Genomic DNA, 19462 nt, shown 5'->3' with positions numbered 1-19462 from the left:
AAATATCTCTGCGAGACCCTGACTTCAAAAACAAAACCAATCCCATTTTTATGTGAAGTTAAATGTTAACACTAAAATGACGTTTCGGTAATGTGAATAAAAAATGGTTCGCCCTATAGGGTAATTGATAGACTTAAGTGTCCTTAAAACTGTAAACAATTGACAAAAATATTCAGGTCTGAACAGGTCTCAAAAAAGGTCTGGGCTGCTGTACCAAGTGCTTGTTTCCAAGGACCATGCATGTGTGTCTCACTCTGTTGTTAACCTCTGTGGCAGTTGCTTCCCACAAGCGTTCAGAGAGTACCAATCATAAAGTGTGTTTCGAAATTAGATTAGTTCTGTCACTCGAGTATCGGTTTGGGTCGACGGTTCTTGCCTTTAAAAGTGGGTTTTTTTTGTTCTGATTTATTGTAGTCCGTGTAGGAGGCATTTGGGCAGATTTTGTGCGACCAGACAATACATACACATCTGGCTAATTAATCAGAATATCTTTTTCCCGAGTGCTCGAGATTTACATGCATGCCTAACTAGCTTTTTAAGCTTTCACGATTATACCTCTTTATTTAATCTCAATCACTCGCTCCATCATCCAATTCACGTGCTCCTGCGTCCTCAGCTTACGGGGCGTCTTGTACTGCATGACAGAAGTCGTTGTCATGGCAACCCTAAAGTCCCTTAGCTCCAGAAAGGTACTTGTCCTCACGAATTTCAGCTGGGCCGGGGATATGGTGTTGGATCCCCGCAGGCCGCTGTAGTAGACGTGTTCTTGCTGAAGATGTTCATCAAACTGAAATGAAAGTGAACACTTGTCTCGTTACCAAATGGGTAGCTCTACAAAAATATTGATAAAGTTGTACGTGTATTTGCGACACCTTGCGCGCGGTGCCTTCAAAGAACCTATGCATATGTTTATATTTCTTTTATATAGCAACACAAACTCCTTATAAATCCAGGGTTTTCAAATCTCGTAACTAGTAAATCTTAAAGTAAGGTTAGTTATCTTTGAAAATTATCTGCAGAGTTGACTAAATTACCTTTGACCTTTGCTCTTCTGTGACTTCATTCAGCTCCCTCTTGTCAGGATCGACCTCAAGAAATACGATGTAGTATAGCTCTGTAACGAAACAAAAGGTCAGAACAAAAAAAAAGACAGAAAAAAACCGCTCAGTGGTTGTTGCAGCATTTTAAGTATTTTAGGAGTGGGAGTAGATTTTTAAATATAGCTTACCTGAACTTTCAGGATCGTAAACTGGGCTCTCTGCGCACGTCCAATCCACTAATTGAATTCCTGGCCAGCCTTGAATGGTGTTCTTTATGGCAGCGTCCACAACTTGGGTGTTCACTTTCTCGTAGACCAAATTTAGATATTCTCCTGACCTGAAAAAGAGCGTCATTAAACAATGCGATGAACTGTTAGCTGGTGCCAGAGGGCCAGCTATAGTGATATCGTATAGGAATATAGAATGCATGTCCATTGTGTATACCAGATGCATGAACAGACTTCCAGTGAAAAGCCATATTGAATCAATTTTTTTTGTCATCAGCTTTATTATGATTACGTATAGTCTTGGTTTTGTTTACCTGTAGAGCATGCGCATGACAGGGCAGTTCTCGTGGAATCCCACAATCTGGATGACATCTCCATTCCGATAACGGTATAGCCCGGAGCGCATGGTCAACACCAGTTCATATCTGCCACCGACCTCAACCTCGTCAATGAGAAGAGTCTTTGGGTCTTCATCCGAACTGTTCAAAAGAAACTATAAAGTTGAACAAACAAATCGACTAGACAGAGGTAATGGAGCATGTAGCCTCCGGATTACCGCATCGGTGCCCTTCCAACCGAGATGTCAATTTTTCTTGGTTTTCCAATCAAATTTTGTCAATTTGTTGGGTTGAGGGGCACTATTCAAAAGCCATAAACCCAAAATGCCATGTGGCCAGGGATCACGCCCAAAGTGCAATGACACAACTACAGGAAATACGGGAATCACTCAGAGATAAGACTCGGATTTTCTTACAACTTTCCATGATAAAGTAATCTTTTGGTATTCCAAACAAACTAGGGATAAGAAAGGGGAGAAAAGTAAAGTGGACCACTTTGTCTTCTATAATAATCACACACCTGTTTTGCTCCGGGATGAACTCCAAGACAGCCATGTGGGAGCAGGGAGCGTATCGAAGCTCTTTTTCATGAAGCCACATGTTGATCGCGAGGTGGCCTACCTCTGTGTTGCCGTATCCCCAACTGAAGCAAGGAACACCTAGCCAAGACATGATCAATGGTTATTTAATACAAATACATTTTTTAAGACAATTGTATTGATGAAGATGGCAAATATTAACTTGGCACTTAGTATTCCCCTTTTTTGGTGGGACCAATATATGAATCGATTCTGTTGGGCTCCGGTTCTTATGTGTAGTTTTATAGTGCTTGCGTAGATTGAATTTAAGGCACACTCTTGAGATTTCTATTCAATTTAACTCTTACCATAACTAAATTTTTCTTCTAGTTTCTTCTTGAAACCCATGATGTCGATTCCCTCAATGGCGACCAGATGAGGCCAGATTCTCTTCAAAATGCCATGGAAGCCTTTCTCGAATTCCCTTCTCAACTGGAATACTCGGGCCTTGTCCAGTCTGAGATAGCGTTGGAGTGACCGGCGTATATCGGGGTCTAGAGGGATCTTAGCATTGATCTGCCCGGTAGATAGATCCTCCAACATGGCTTGCCAGTTGGTCTCCAGACACTTCAGAGCTCGGTACATTTGGGGAGTGAACATGGTAGACAAGAGAGCGAGATTGGTGTCGGCAATCGCGAACAGCATGTGAATGTAGACGGCAGAAGGCTCATTGGTGATAGTGAAGGCCGGTGGAGGAGAGCTGAGCTCCGATAAACGCTTAGTGTCCTCCTGTTTGATGAACATGTACGGAGAAATGACACGGCCAGTTTTGGTGAGAGAGATTTTGGGATGGATGTAGAAGAAACGGCGTTTCTGTACAGGGCTTGGCCGATGAGCACCCTGGTACACAGCCAAGCGCCTGATCTGCTTGCAGAGTGCATCTCCCTCCAGCCAAAAAGAAACCAGTGGTATTTTCTTCCCGGCTCCGGTTGTTCCCGATGTGACGCCGAATCGCACGGGCTCCTCGTCAAGAAAGACGCCTTCTTCTCCGTCTGCCAGCCGCTGGATGTAATCCCTGTAGTGATCGTACGTGGTGAGCGGATGCTTCTTGCGGAGGTCTTCCACTGATTGGATCTCCCCAAGACGGTTCTTGCGCCCGTTCTCCGTCTTGGCATGTCGACTGGTCAGCTCCCGGATCAGATCTTCCTGGGCTTCTCGCGGATGTTTCCACATGTGATTGATCTTTGCCAAGATGGAGGGCGTGGCTAGTCGTTCACCCTGGTGCCACTTGTAGGACAGGAGTAGGGTTGTCAGGGTGTGACTCTCAGAGCATCGTAGAGTCGAGATGTGGAAGGCAATCAGGGATGAGATGCCCAGCAGCACTGCCGCAACACCTAATCGATAAAGGTCATTAATGTGAATACAATTTGTTTGTACAATAGTGACGTTAGTATATTAAATTCTCTCCGTAATATCAGAGTGGCAGCATTTGGTATTTTGGTATAAGCGATTCGACGTGCAGCAACGACGCGTGCATGATTTCGCCCCGATCACCACATTTTCTTTATGGTATATGTTTTCCGTTGGGTAGATGTCCATGAATAAATACCTCATTTTTACAAGCGTAAGTTTCGCCAGCTAGGTTTGCGAGACCAAAATGGCGCTGCTTACTATGTATCTCCCAATCCGTCACTAACAGTCGAGCCTGATGTAAAAGCCGGAAGTATTTTCATACATTTGGTGTACATACAAAATGGGCCGGATTTTTACCAGAGAAGATCCAGGCTAACACACAAGTGACAGATTGCGGGGAGCAATGGCGTATCCAGAAGGGGGCACTTCGCACTGTTTTGACAAATATTTTTTTGTCAGCAATAAATGGTCAGAGAGTTCTGACATCAATCTCAAATCCTTAAAAAACGCTCAAAAACATTACAATGGTACCAGCCCCCCCCCCCTGCTTGTAATACGGAGGTCAAGTGTCCGAAGAAAAAAAAACATGTCTACATTTCAGCGTGGATGTGCGGTTGCCCCCTGACATCAAAAGCTGAATACGCTACTGGGAGTGAGTCAGTCAGTAAATGAGATCAGTGCAGTTGACACTAGGATGACCCTCTGGGTCAAAGAATACTTTTCGAATCAGACCATTGCAGTGGCGTAGCCAGGAATTTTTCAGTGGGGGGGGGGGGGGGGGGGGGCGCTGGGGGGCTGGAACATTTCATGGGGGGCGTCATGTAGATCAATGATAATTTTTTTAGAAACTCAAAATCTCAGTGGGGGTGGGGACAAGGTTTCATGGGGGGGCTGTCGCCCCCACGCCCCTCCGTGGCTACGCCACTGCAGGTCATACAGTTAAAGTTTATGTAAACTTGTATGAAAAAACTCCCATGATCTATTTGACACCAAGTTTGTGTTAACTTGCCGGTAACGCCCTAAAAATTTATCCACACAAATATGTTTATTTTGTAACATTTTATGTTCGTCTGTCGGTCTTCTATGCTGTTATGTTTACTTTTAGGTACCTTCAACGGTACTATGTTTAATTAACCTGTTCATTTGTTTAATTAAACTAATAACGCACATATAGTTGCCAAATATGGCACTAACAAGTTTGAGGTCGGCAATTTCGTCCTTAAAAATCTGGTTTCGTCGGGTTACCGTACACACAATTGTCCTGGAGACAACAGTACCAAAGTACAGAAAGTCGTACGCAAGAGCTCTCCAGTAAGTATCGCTGACGCCATTATGATTCCAAAATTTCTCACTGTATCACACAGTGAAATAACTCAACAGCGTCGTTGTATTATGAACACATAAAAGCATTCAAGTCGCGTTCTTGCATAACAAGTGCACATGAATGAACGATTCGACTTTTATTCAAAGAAATTTCTATGTACAGTCACCAGACTCGATTCAGTAAAGTCCCTGTCAAAACGAAAACAAACAATCCACGTGCATAACGCACGGCTACACCATCGTATAGTGTGGCAGGGACACCAACAAGTAACAAAACAACTTAAAAAAAAAATTAAAAATTGATAAATATTCTGATTGAATTTTGTTAAAAGATACTTGTTGGTGAGGTATCACATATTCTAGCAAATTGATAAAAATGTACAATATTACAATATGCAATTTTGAGGGAAATGGGCAAACTCTGCATAAATCATTTCACTTGATCATATTCATAATACACAAACCGACAATTTTCATTTTCAGACCCACAACGAGAAATATTGTTAACACTGCGCTTATTGTGAGGAGTTGTGCTGGGAATCCATGAAGATGTTATTTTCAACATAATTTCTAAACAATTTAATGGGACATTCCTGTGACATGAGCCTTCCAGATGAAAAGTTTATGTGTGGGAAAGTATGGTACACAAACATGACTGTGTGATTCAAAAGCAGTTGTTGATGCGATCCCTGAATTTACAGCACTCCGTTTAAGGGTGCACACCAATACATAAATTCCCATAGGCACCAAAGGAATATAAAAAAGGAATATAAAAACGAACTAATAAATAAATACTCTTACAACCGTCTGCCAGCCGCTGGATGTAATCCCTGTAGTGATCGTACGTGGTGAGCGGATGCTTCTTGCGGAGGTCTTCCACTGATTGGATCTCCCCAAGACGGTTCTTGCGCCCGTACTCCGTCTTGGCATGTCGACTGGTCAGCTCCCGGATCAGATCTTCCTGGGCTTCTCGCGGATGTTTCCACATGTGATTGATCTTTGCCAAGATGGAGGGCGTGGCTAGTCGTTCACCCTGGTGCCACTTGTAGGACAGGAGTAGGGTTGTCAGGGTGTGACTCTCAGAGCATCGTAGAGTCGAGATGTGGAAGGCAATCAGGGATGAGATGCCCAGCAGCACTGCCGCAACACCTAATCGATAAAGGTCATTAATGTGAATACAATTTGTTTGTACAATAGTGACGTTAGTATATTAAATTCTCTCCGTAATATCAGAGTGGCAGCATTTGGTATTTTGGTATAAGCGATTCGACGTGCAGCAACGACGCGTGCATGATTTCGCCCCGATCACCACATTTTCTTTATGGTATATGTTTTCCGTTGGGTAGATGTCCATGAATAAATACCTCATTTTTACAAGCGTAAGTTTCGCCAGCTAGGTTTGCGAGACCAAAATGGCGCTGCTTACTATGTATCTCCCAATCCGTCACTAACAGTCGAGCCTGATGTAAAAGCCGGAAGTATTTTCATACATTTGGTGTACATACAAAATGGGCCGGATTTTTACCAGAGAAGATCCAGGCTAACACACAAGTGACAGATTGCGGGGAGCAATGGCGTATCCAGAAGGGGGCACTTCGCACTGTTTTGACAAATATTTTTTTGTCAGCAATAAATGGTCAGAGAGTTCTGACATCAATCTCAAATCCTTAAAAAACGCTCAAAAACATTACAATGGTACCAGCCCCCCCCCCTGCTTGTAATACGGAGGTCAAGTGTCCGAAGAAAAAAAAACATGTCTACATTTCAGCGTGGATGTGCGGTTGCCCCCTGACATCAAAAGCTGAATACGCTACTGGGAGTGAGTCAGTCAGTAAATGAGATCAGTGCAGTTGACACTAGGATGACCCTCTGGGTCAAAGAATACTTTTCGAATCAGACCATTGCAGTGGCGTAGCCAGGAATTTTTCAGTGGGGGGGGGGGGGGGGGGGGGCGCTGGGGGGCTGGAACATTTCATGGGGGGCGTCATGTAGATCAATGATAATTTTTTTAGAAACTCAAAATCTCAGTGGGGGTGGGGACAAGGTTTCATGGGGGGGCTGTCGCCCCCACGCCCCTCCGTGGCTACGCCACTGCAGGTCATACAGTTAAAGTTTATGTAAACTTGTATGAAAAAACTCCCATGATCTATTTGACACCAAGTTTGTGTTAACTTGCCGGTAACGCCCTAAAAATTTATCCACACAAATATGTTTATTTTGTAACATTTTATGTTCGTCTGTCGGTCTTCTATGCTGTTATGTTTACTTTTAGGTACCTTCAACGGTACTATGTTTAATTAACCTGTTCATTTGTTTAATTAAACTAATAACGCACATATAGTTGCCAAATATGGCACTAACAAGTTTGAGGTCGGCAATTTCGTCCTTAAAAATCTGGTTTCGTCGGGTTACCGTACACACAATTGTCCTGGAGACAACAGTACCAAAGTACAGAAAGTCGTACGCAAGAGCTCTCCAGTAAGTATCGCTGACGCCATTATGATTCCAAAATTTCTCACTGTATCACACAGTGAAATAACTCAACAGCGTCGTTGTATTATGAACACATAAAAGCATTCAAGTCGCGTTCTTGCATAACAAGTGCACATGAATGAACGATTCGACTTTTATTCAAAGAAATTTCTATGTACAGTCACCAGACTCGATTCAGTAAAGTCCCTGTCAAAACGAAAATAAACAATCCACGTGCATAACGCACGGCTACACCATCGTATAGTGTGGCAGGGACACCAACAAGTAACAAAACAACTTAAAAAAAAAATTAAAAATTGATAAATATTCTGATTGAATTTTGTTAAAAGATACTTGTTGGTGAGGTATCACATATTCTAGCAAATTGATAAAAATGTACAATATTACAATATGCAATTTTGAGGGAAATGGGCAAACTCTGCATAAATCATTTCACTTGATCATATTCATAATACACAAACCGACAATTTTCATTTTCAGACCCACAACGAGAAATATTGTTAACACTGCGCTTATTGTGAGGAGTTGTGCTGGGAATCCATGAAGATGTTATTTTCAACATAATTTCTAAACAATTTAATGGGACATTCCTGTGACATGAGCCTTCCAGATGAAAAGTTTATGTGTGGGAAAGTATGGTACACAAACATGACTGTGTGATTCAAAAGCAGTTGTTGATGCGATCCCTGAATTTACAGCACTCCGTTTAAGGGTGCACACCAATACATAAATTCCCATAGGCACCAAAGATAAATACCCCAATTTAAACAAATTGGGGAACATACTCTGAACCCTCACAGGTGATCAAAACATACATCAAATGAAAGCTGAATTAATCCTCTTTGCCTTTTTGGAAATCTTTTTTTTTTGGGGGGGGGGGTTAACCTATGACTTTTGGGTGATTTTTCCCTCCAACGATGATCACCCCATCGCCATTTTGAAAAAAAAAACAGATTCCTTCCACTCCATATTAATATAGATTCCATTCAAATGTTTTGTTCAGAAATCCAAATTCAGGGACATGGACCCTTCACTTCTACAAATACAGACCCTCAAGTGCAGGGGCCAAAATTCTTTATTATTACAGATAAACTAGTATACAAATCGTAATTTGGCCGGACCGTCGCGCCTATTTGGGCTGCCTCTCATATGTACTGCGATCGAAAAATCTCCAGCGTAATAAAGACTTGAAGAAACTTTATTTGATTTATTTGATTCAATTATTTTATTTTAAATCTTAAAACATAAAATAAAAGCTAAAAGTTGGACAGGCTGCCACGGATATGTAAAGAAAAAAAAACAATTGTCATCAGACAATTATCCAAACCCCTGCCAGTAAAACACATTTAAAATTCCATTCATAAAAATTAAAGTACTATTGAAAAGTAAATTGTACAAATCATACGAAACCACACGAGACGAGACATGACGAAACATGACGAGACGAGACAAGACGGGGAGATGAGACAAGACTCAGCCAAAAAAATCATAGAGTGAAACATTAGACAAAACAGACAGATACAAAAATATAAAAACGAACTAATAAATAAATACTCTTACAACCCAACAAACAAACAAACAAACACCCAGACTCAATAACGGGAATGAATGACAAACGGGCTAAACAGATTATTACAAACAAAACAAAACAAAACCAAGAAACAAAAGCAATCCCATTCCCCAGAGAGAAAAATGCAAACCATAAAAACAAAAAACCTAGTTGACATACATAGGTCTACACTCACATTATATACACACACTAAAGAAACAACAAAAAAATACCCGGGAACAAAATGAAATTAGACAAAATTTTACATTGACGATAAAATAAATATGACTGCAATAATTCCTCCCTTCGTTTTGAAAGAAAAGATTCACAACCTTCCATAGTTAAAACTTTTTCTAATTTTAACACGGTGACTTCGGAGAACATCAATGAGGCAATCAAACAGTTCTCGTATCTTGTAATCCATGTGTCTATCAGTTCTAAGTTTCAAGTGGTGACACGTTAAAGGCTGTGCGACGGAGCTGCCCTGCAATTCATTCCTGAAATTATTGTAGCATTCCCTCTTAGTTCATTAACTTTATATTAGAATCAACATTATTATCTATGATAACGAATTTGGCGGGAAACAGAGCTTTCACACGGTGACTTTACTGGTTTATTTAACTTTGAGGGGATTCCTCCAACGTCAATTTTCCTTAGTTTCAACACCGGTGTCGGAGTCTCACAAAACTAACTGGGGGAACCAAGTAAACCAAATTGACTGATAGTGAAGTAAATGTTACTACACAATCGGTCAATATTTGATACATTATCGGTTAAGACCGATAATGTACCAACAATCGACTGATAGTGTAGAACATTTTTACTACAATATCGGTCACTTTCTGTTACATTATCGGTTAGTGATACAGTATCGGTCACTTTGTGTGACATTATCAGTTGGTGATACATTATCCGTTGGTTACTACATTATCAGTCGTAACAGCCAGGCGTACATGGACAAGTATAGATTTCATTGATACTTTGGAAAATGAAACCTAATCCCCTCCCCCTCCAAAAAAAAGAGGAAAAGTCATTAAAAACGACAACTCACCTACTGTGACTCGGAGGGCCATATGGGTTTGAGGATTCATGCAATAGCTGAGAAAGACCGCAGCTAGGAGCGAGGAAATGAAACCCCAGCATGCACAGCGAAGATTCCAAGTAACCGCCATTTTGAACACAGGACTTTAGAGTAGGCGTGTTGAGGACTTCACAATTTTCCACTTTGGACGTTATATGCCGGCTGCCTCCAACGTACAAAATGTAGCCTAGGTGGCGTCGGTGTGTACATTTATCAAAACGAATAACCCGTACACACGATAGGGCTACTTCACATTTTTTGGCGACTCGACTCGACTCGAGTCCCGACGGGTAAATGACTCGACTCGACTCGAGTCACTGCGAGCAAATGACTCGACTCGACTCGAGTCCCTCATCAGAATGACTCGACTCGACTCGAGGAAGGCTAATAAGACTCGAGTCCCAAAATAAAAGCAAAACTTACTTGCGAAAAATATTTGCAATGACTTACGCTGCGCCGTTCGCGTTGCCAGTTTTTGTTCACGTCACGTTAATGTTCGCGAATAATGTACGTTTATATACAGCGGCAGTCTGTTTCCTTCCTCCATAATGAAACAACAAACATACACCGTGTCGCGGACTCCCACACAAAAATGGATACGGACGGGCCCACCTTTAATAATCAGAAACAGTTTTGTATAATGCAATTAGGTTTTAACGTTGTCAGCGATCAGCGAACAACAAAATCTAGACCCGAAGCCAAACCAGTTATAAGACCGAAGTTTCACATCTTCTTATCTGTGACGTGAGCTAGCACCACTGCAAGTATATATGTTGCGGATTATTTAATTCGTTATTACGGATTATTAATTCGTTATTACAGATTACTAATTCGTTATAACGGATTATTAATTCGTTATTACGGATTATTTAATTCGTTATTACGGATTACTAATTCGTTATAACGGATTATTTAATTCGTTATTACGGATGATTAATTCGTTATTACGGATTACTAATTCGTTATAACGGATTATTAATTCGTTATTACGGATTACTAATTCGTTATTACGGATTACTAATTCGTTATTACGGATTATTAATTCGTTATTACGGATTACTAATTCGTTATTACGGATTATTTAATTCGTTATTACGGATTACTAATTCGTTATAACGGATTATTTAATTCGTTATTACGGATTATTAATTCGTTATTACGGATTACTAATTCGTTATAACGGATTACTAATTCGTTATTACGGATTATTTAATTCGTTATTACGGATTATTTAATTCGTTATTACGGATTACTAATTCGTTAAAACGGATTATTTAATTCGTTATTACGGATTATTAATTCGTTATTACGGATTACTAATTCGTTATAACGGATTACTAATTCGTTATTACGGATTATTTAATTCGTTATTACGGATTATTAATTCGTTATTACGAATTACTCATACGTTCTGAGTCATACTCGGCAAGTATGGCACAGGAGTGCAAACGTTGTATGCAAAGATAGCGCCGCCTAGCGGCCCTATATACACAGGCCCCTGGTCACGTGCTCTCCACGTGTGAGAACATCAGACCTAATTCGTAATAACGAATTAATAATCCGTAATAACGAATTAAATAATCCGTAATAACGAATTAATAATCCGTAATAACGAATTAATAATCCGTAATAACGAATTAATAATCCGTAATAACGAATTAATAATCCGTAATAACGAATTAGTAATCCGTAATAACGAATTAAATAATCCGTAATAACGAATTAATAATCCGTTATAACGAATTAATAATCCGTTATAACGAATTAGTAATCCGTAATAACGAATTAATAATCCGTAATAACGAATTACACAATCTGTAACATATATACTTGCAGTGGCGCTGATGGGCTTTCGTAGTTGGGTACCATACAGCATACTTTATGTCTTTGGATTTCCGTAATAGACTGTGGTCACTGTTTTTGAATCCTAGCAACATCCTGCTTCCAGCTCGTCAAGGTTTTCATTGTGCGGCCCATGCAAGGAATAACAGTGGTCGTTAGGAAGGGCGTCCTCTGTGACGCAGCGGTTTTAAATAATCGATTCCCCACATAAATATATACACATACAATCAATATTGAAATAGCATTTACTTCGATGTAAGATGGTAATTTTTCAAATTATTTATCCATATATAATTTTGCGGACATGAAAGAAACCACATTTGTGCATTGGTGCTGTGTGTAATATTTCTGTGACGAACACAAGGTGTTTCGTACATTATGAATTCCTCAAAATCAATTTCGACACTTGGCGAGTTATTTTCTCTCTTCCCCTATTCTTGGGAGCGCCTGCCCTGTGTTTTTTTGAGCTGCTCAAGTCACCTGGTGAGTTTGATTGTGAAATTGTTGTTCTTTTATATTGTATAATCATATTTTGAATTCTAGTGCAGTTTTTTGGAAGGTTTTTACGTAGTTATGGTCTAAAGTGTTTTTTTTTATCTTTGGAAAGTTTTTGTGAAAGTTTAATTGTGAAGCATTGAGATTTTACTGTTCCATGATGGGTTATGATTTGGATTCTGCACAACACATGATTTCTTTCTGACCTTTTTAATATATATGGAGTAAGGAGGAGTATTGTTTTTTATAGGAATCAAGTTTCTTTGACTAGTTTTACAGGATGGAAGAATGTTTTTCATAAGTTTACATTTATTGAGTTTTGTTTTATAACTTTTGGTTCCTCTTTGAAAGATGACATGATTTGCTTGGAGAATTGATTTTTGTTGAGAAAGATTCATATTTTACCCCTAGAACATGTAGATTGAATGACTTTTTTTAGTGTATCTCTACCATTGTTTAGGCTAGGAGGTATGACTTTCCTACAGATCAAGAGGCCCAAGTGTATAAATTCCTTTCTTAGAAGATCACCAGATGTTTATTCATGAAATTAGACTTGTCTTAGTCCCACTTCCTTCACTGCATTTTCCTGTATGTTTAAATCCACTTTTACCACCTGTTTACCTTGAGGCTTAGTTTGATTGTCTTAGACTGGGTGAAGTCTAATTAGAAGTTAAGTGGAACAGATGAGACCCATAGATTAGTACTCATTAGATATTCAGCCAGAAACTTGTGTTGCCAGTGTGTATGTTGGGCATAAGTGACCTTGTTTATAAACATGCTGTATATAATAGAGTTAGACTGCGCTATTTAACCAATTTAACTTTCTTTTGATATATTTCTTAATTGTATTCTTTCTTTTCTTGTCTTTTCTTAATTTTTAGGTTTCAGTCAGAGTGCATTTAAGGTTCACTATTTTGACGCTCTGTGTTGGTTTTTAATTTTTTTTAAGTTGGTTTTACTGTTGGTAACTTGTAGTTTTTATCATTGGTTTTTTTTTTGGTTTTAAAGGTTTTTTTATTCAGCTTTGGTCTCAAGTTTGTTTCATTTTAAAATCCTTTTCTTAATAAAATAGTTCGCGACTTGTTCTTAGATCCTGGTCTTGTATTAAATTATTTGTGTCGAGTTGAATCCCCAAGTCAAGTGTGTCATTTTTCCAGGTTAAAAAAAGCATCGAGGGTTCAAAAGTTATGCTCTCAAAAAGGAAAAATTCGTGCGTTTTTTGAGGTTTTCTGGAGGATTTCCGCTTTGCACAAAATGCAGCGGAAGCCTGTCGCTTAGGTTGCGCTAAGAAATTCATATAGGAAAAACGTATGCGTACGCCGTCGTGTCCGATGTAAACAAACGGGTTTTTTCCCCGTCTTTTTTTAAGAAAACGGTTAGACATTATAGATTGGTTTCCTTTCAACCAGATGTTTGAAATAGGATAAGTAAACAATCCAAAGCATGAAATTTTCGGGGATTTCAGGACGCAGTGCCCTTTTAAGCTCTACTCCATATCAAATTGGGTAATGGCCCGCGAAACCCTGGCAGAGAATACACATCGACTGCACTGGCCTATTCTAAGGATAGACCTGGTAACGGTTGATGCACATTCAAAACGGCCTCAATTCTTCCAGATAACCACTTCACTATCAAGCTGGACGACTGATCTCCTAAGGGGCATTCACGCCCAACACATTGTCCCTAAGCAACTTGTTAGTATCAATGGTCCGCAGTTCAAATCAGAGGAATTAAGGATCCTGAAACGCCATGGAGTGTGGCACATAGCTTCAGCTCCTTATCACCCAACGACAAATGACTTGCAGGGCGCTTCGTCCAAACCTTCAAGAATGAACCAAAGTCGATGGAGGGCGAGACGAGATCAGTAATAAGGTGCCTTAGGTTTGGGTACCCACTTAACCCTTTTAACCTACTGTGGCAAAATAAGGAATGTCCCCCAAAACCATGTCCCGAGTTATCAACGCCTGAAGTTGGATGCACTAGAAAAATCATGTCAAAATCAATGTTTTTTTTCTTCTAATTTTTGAGTAGCCAAGGTTTCCAAGATTCACACTGTGTATTTTTTGTTGGTAAAAAAAAATTTCCCAAAAGTTGGAAAGTAAATTTCACGTTTTCCACTGCCGTTGGCGACGCAATGCGTATTTTTAGCTGTTCCCAATTTCAATTGGGAACAGCTATTGTTTTCGTTAAAGTTTTTTTTTTTCCTTTTTTTTTTTTTTTTTTTTTTTTTTTTTTTTTTTTTTTTTTTTCCACTTTTCCCATAGGTTTTGTACACGTTTTTATTCTACAAGCCACTTTTGCAATTATTTTAAATCCGATCAACTTTAAACTCAGCATAGTTATTAACCATCATCTGAGGATGTATGCCGAAACTTTTCGTCATGCTGACGTCATCACGTGATTTATTATAGAGTTTTGAATATTTAATTTTTCCCATAGACTTTGTACACAGAAATTTTAAAAAAAATGTCAATTTTTAGAGGGCATTTTCGACTCTTTGCCAGTTATTTATTTACACCAATCTTTGTCCAAGCAAAGACCCTAATTCAAACAACATTGTGTAATGATGACGTCATGATGACGTCATCCGGTGTTTATTTATAGGCAATTGAATTGTGACAATTTTAATATTTAAAAATGCATAAGAAATCAACCGTACGCGTCCGCAGCATTCTGTTGCCGGCAAGTGGTAGAATAGGTTAAGGTCTTTATTTTATTCAGTGTGCGTGAAATCACGTGACCTTTGCTTCCGGTCGAAAAAGGCCAAAACCGGAAGTGGCTTATTATTTAAAAGTGGTAATAGATATGAACTTGCTTTTAACGGTGTTAGTCTCTTGACTGATAGTATTCTTCAAATCATCTACCCATGACGTCATGCAATCTTCGAGCGCCCTCTAGCGACAGGTTGAAAATTAGCAAAAATGTATTTTGAATAGATGTCTGTGGCGAAGGTTGTCGGAATCGCCTAAATATTGGTGTATATGATGACCTTGACCCACTTAAGACGTGTGCAAAGTTTTAGGCGTATGACGTCATCAGACCGGAAGTTATAATGAAAATGCCCTTTTTCCTTAGAAAATTCCTGAAAAATCAATCCGTACAGATATAATCTTGAATCGCCCATTAAATGATAGCATAAACATTTGCCTCAACAGTGCCAAGTTCCCAGCTTGTCAAATTGTTCACACAGTTGACGCGACGTCGGCAAAAAATTCCCTTGCCCAAGTTGCGGTAGAGAGCTTTAAAACGTGCACAGGACTTCCACAATGTGTATAGCACGTACACGTGGCTTTGAAACGTCGTTCAATGTACATTACGTCCCTTCATTCTCGCCAAAAGAGGGCAGTACATAACTTTAATAGTTGTACTTAAGGCACAGAGCCTTAAGTTTTATGGGATCAAAATAAGGACAGCTGCGCGTCACCAAAAAAATATAACGGCACACCGTAAAAAGTGAATGGCGCCCCCATTCGCCTATAAGTAGACTTGTCTCAGTCATTTTTGATCTGCTTTAGGGGAAGTTGGACACATGCATTTTCAAATATATATCACACGTTTTTATTCTACAAGCCACTTTGGGAACTATTTTAAAGATGTATGCCGAAACTTTTCGTCATCGTGACGTCATCAGGGGTCACGTGACATCTATTTATAGATTCAATTTTTACAGCCTTATAACTATAGAACTATTTGACCAATTGATCTCAAATTTGGTAGGTATACAGACAGGGAAGTGTTATAAATGAAAATTGATAAGTCAAGGTCACATGACCTTCACTTCCGGTTTTACCGGAAGTGGTTATTTTAGACCCCTATATCATATCTCATGAATTATTAATCTGATTGGGTTGAAACTTCACATTGATACGAAGCTATATTGACAAATAATTATATTGCATTATTTTTTATACTGTGCACTTAATTATTGTTATGTTATGATGTCATGAATATTTAATGAGGCAATCTTTACAGTCCTATAACTATACAACCATTTGACCGATTGATCTCAAACCTGGCAGGTATACAGACTGGGAAGTGTTACACATGAATATTGGTATATCCGGGTCATGTGACCTCTACTTCCGGTGTTACCGGAAGTGTTAATTTAAGACCCTAATTATCATATCTAATGAATTAGACATTTAATTGGGTTGACACCTTATATTAGTATTAAGCAACATCAAAGGATAAATATGTAGCATTATTATTAATGGGCAGTTTAATGTTTTCATGTTATGACGTCATGAATATTTAATGAGGCAATCTTTATAGTCCTTTAACTATAAAACTATTTGACCGATTGATCTGAAACTTGGTAAATATATAGACCGGGAAGGGTTATAAATGAAAATGTATATGTCAAGGTCTCGTGACCTTTACTTCCGGTTTTTACCGGAAGTGCAATTATGTAAGATAATAATTTCAATTTTACAAGTTAGAGATTTTTGCAAAAATCATTACATTATTTTCTACTATCCAATAGACAATCAAAAACAAGTTGGGAACAGCTCTGTGGTTGTTCAGTTACAACCACATCTAGTTTTTTTTTTTTCAAAGCCGTTTTTTTTTACAAAATGAGGTTGGCGAAGTTTGGCGGGACACTGTTGAAGTTCCTGCGGCATATCTTTGGAATAAATTTAGCTATATAAATAGATTTTGTATCATTGAAAAGCCAATGATTTGTGCTTTAACATGATTTACGTAGCTTGAAGAGTCGCAGGTGGGGGATATTCCTCATTATGATATGGCAGGTCACCTTTGTGCTATTTAGTGTTTAGGGTTCAAGTTGTTAAATCCGTAGTGTTTGAGTACATATTTCAAACAAGGGACGAACACTCTGAACAGCTCTAAGAGTCGATTGAGCATGTGACTTCATAAATAAAAGATACCACACAAGATAAATCTGTCACAGTTTTCAGTTCATAATGAAAAAAAAACAACATAATATCATTATTTGGCAATGCCAAAACCTCATCGCAAGTAATTCTCTCAAATTTTTAAACTTTTATCTGGAAAATTTGAACTGGTATAGTGCATTCTAATGATTCTAGGCTTTGTTGCAGTTGCATTTTTAACTTGGTAGGAAATTTAAGAAATGCCCCGCACTAAATCCAACAAACATTCCCTTTTAAAGTAGTTAAAGTGCGCCCTCAAGGGTCGAGCTTATTTATACCCGGCTTCCAACTTACCAGAATAAACCATGGGCTCAATACCTCACACAAAACATATTTTTTTCTTTACAATTATCTGTTTGAGTTGCAATTTAACAAATTACACGCAAACCATTGACATTCTGATTTAAACTCAATTGCTTCATGGAAAACATCATTATTGTATCAGCTTCGTTGTCTCTTCAAAACTTTTGAATCAGATTTTACCACAGGTTAACAATTTCAAGTATCGGTATTGATGTAAAAAAAAAAAACGTATCGAAATAGGAGACTTAAAATGAAAAAGTAGTAAGAAGTGTAAGATTGTCATTATTTAGACTGATTTTCTTTCACGGAATGTAGGCGTGCCGTGTACAAAGACGCATCTTTATTGTGTACAATGTACATAGACTATGCGTGCTGTGACGTCATTCAACACTAAATCAGCCAAACTAGGCATGTAATACTTCATTCTTGTGCATGTAGTTGTTCCAGTCAAAGGTCATCCAGGATAAAGACGACCGACGACGTGGTTCTTAAAGGTAAGTCCATTATTTGCAGCTATCCGAAAAATAACTGGCGTAATTATTGTTGAAAGGCATACTTGGTTGAAAGATAGTAAGGGGACTAAACTCCCTGTGAAATTATTCCTTCTGGCTGTCATTTTGAAGTAATCAACGAAAGAAGGCCTTTCCAACGGTGCTTCTTAAGACGCATCGTGGGAAATTTAAATTAGTAGTTCGTTTTGTTGCTTCAACGAACAAAATGCACAAATTTTCAAACGAACAAAATGCACAAATTACAAATGATGGACTATATCTTTAACCAAATGAACTGCAGAAAGCACCATAAGAAACCGGACGCGGACGTTTCCACATGTAAGTGGCCCTTGCCGAGATGGAGGGCGTAGCTAGACGTTCACCCTGGTGTCACTTGTAGGACATGGGTTATGAGTGTGTGGCTCTCAGAGCATCGTAGAGTCGAGATGTGGAAGGCACTCAGAGATGAGATGCCAATCAGCACTGCTGCAGCGCCTGATGCAATGAAATGGATTCATAGGAGTCAGTCTGGCCAGCCTGGTAAAACTGGTAACGGGACGGATTTAGTTGATTCAGATTGGCCATTCACTGCGATGGAAGTCTTTCATGCAGTGGCGTACATACACAATTGGTCGGATTGAGCAATGACCGGCTCTCTTTACCGGCAAACAACCAGGCTAAGCCATACGTGAGAGTGTGTAAGTCAGTGGGTCAGTCAGTGATGAGATTGGTACAAAGAGGACATATTAAAGTATGGCCCTCAGCTCAGGCAACTATATTGATAAGACCATTGGCTGTATAGTCGTTATTCCAGCTATCCGTAAATTTCTGTTCTCTTCATAATTATTTTATGATATAGCAAATGAGCCCATAGAGTGGGTCTCGTTTGAAATAAGATGGAGACACAGTCTTCTCCCACGTAATACGTCTTGGTATAGGTTCCATATACAATTTAGAAAGTTGTAACTTAGTACCCTAAAAAGGTTTTTTTTGTCAATAAAAGCAACAACTCACCTGCTATGACTCGGAAGGCGAGATGAAACTGAGGAGAAAAGCAATAGGTGAGAAGGACCGAAGCTAGGAGCGACGAGATGAACCCCCAGCATGCACAGCGAAAATTCCACTTAACCGCCATTTTGATTATAAGACTTCAGAGTGGGCGTGTCGGGTCTTTTGAATCTTCCACTTCGGAATCCGTTATGCCTGCTGTGATCCAACATACTTAGTAAGTGGCGTCGATGTATACTTATCAAAACACATGGCACAGTTAAAACGTATGAGATTGTTCCCAATTTGCTGTTCTATTCATAAGAACGTCTCTATTCATTATAGTCAGGTGGCATTACTGTAAAATAGTTACGGGGAACTTTAATTTGTTTGTTTGTCTTATTCTAATTCAGCTCCTTTAGCTTGGGAAGAGTCATCTGTTCTGGTACTTACGTCATCACGTCAAC

General features: G+C 39.2%; 1 protein-coding gene across 1 annotated transcript; it reads right to left on the bottom strand.

Annotated features, from left to right (window-relative positions):
* Positions 1-317: 317 nt before the first annotated feature.
* LOC119733984 (indole-3-acetic acid-amido synthetase GH3.3-like) lies at positions 318-19453 on the bottom strand. Its single transcript, XM_038207369.1, has 9 exons — positions 19449-19453; positions 19052-19156; positions 5664-5689; positions 2492-3517; positions 2126-2264; positions 1582-1746; positions 1229-1377; positions 1035-1114; positions 318-787 (listed from the first exon to the last, which is right to left on the bottom strand). Exons 1-9 carry the CDS (start codon positions 19451-19453, stop codon positions 560-562), a joined length of 1923 nt encoding a protein of 640 aa, XP_038063297.1. The 3' UTR covers positions 318-559.
* Positions 19454-19462: the final 9 nt, after the last annotated feature.

The sequence above is a fragment of the Patiria miniata genome, unplaced genomic scaffold (assembly GCF_015706575.1).
Source record: "Patiria miniata isolate m_02_andy unplaced genomic scaffold, ASM1570657v1 HiC_scaffold_26, whole genome shotgun sequence".
In the NCBI taxonomy this organism is placed as follows: domain Eukaryota; kingdom Metazoa; phylum Echinodermata; class Asteroidea; order Valvatida; family Asterinidae; genus Patiria; species Patiria miniata.
Note: the sequence above shows the minus strand (reverse complement) of the source record. Positions and strands in the feature narration are given on the sequence as shown.

Excerpts from the sequence above, each read along its gene's own strand:
- LOC119733984 (XM_038207369.1), bottom strand. Across the intron at positions 1,747-2,125 it reads TTCATCCCGGAGCAAAACAG|TTCGGATGAAGACCCAAAGA; the intron begins GTGTGTGATTAT and ends TCTTTTGAACAG. Across the intron at positions 1,115-1,228 it reads TTACGATCCTGAAAGTTCAG|AGCTATACTACATCGTATTT; the intron begins GTAAGCTATATT and ends GTTTCGTTACAG.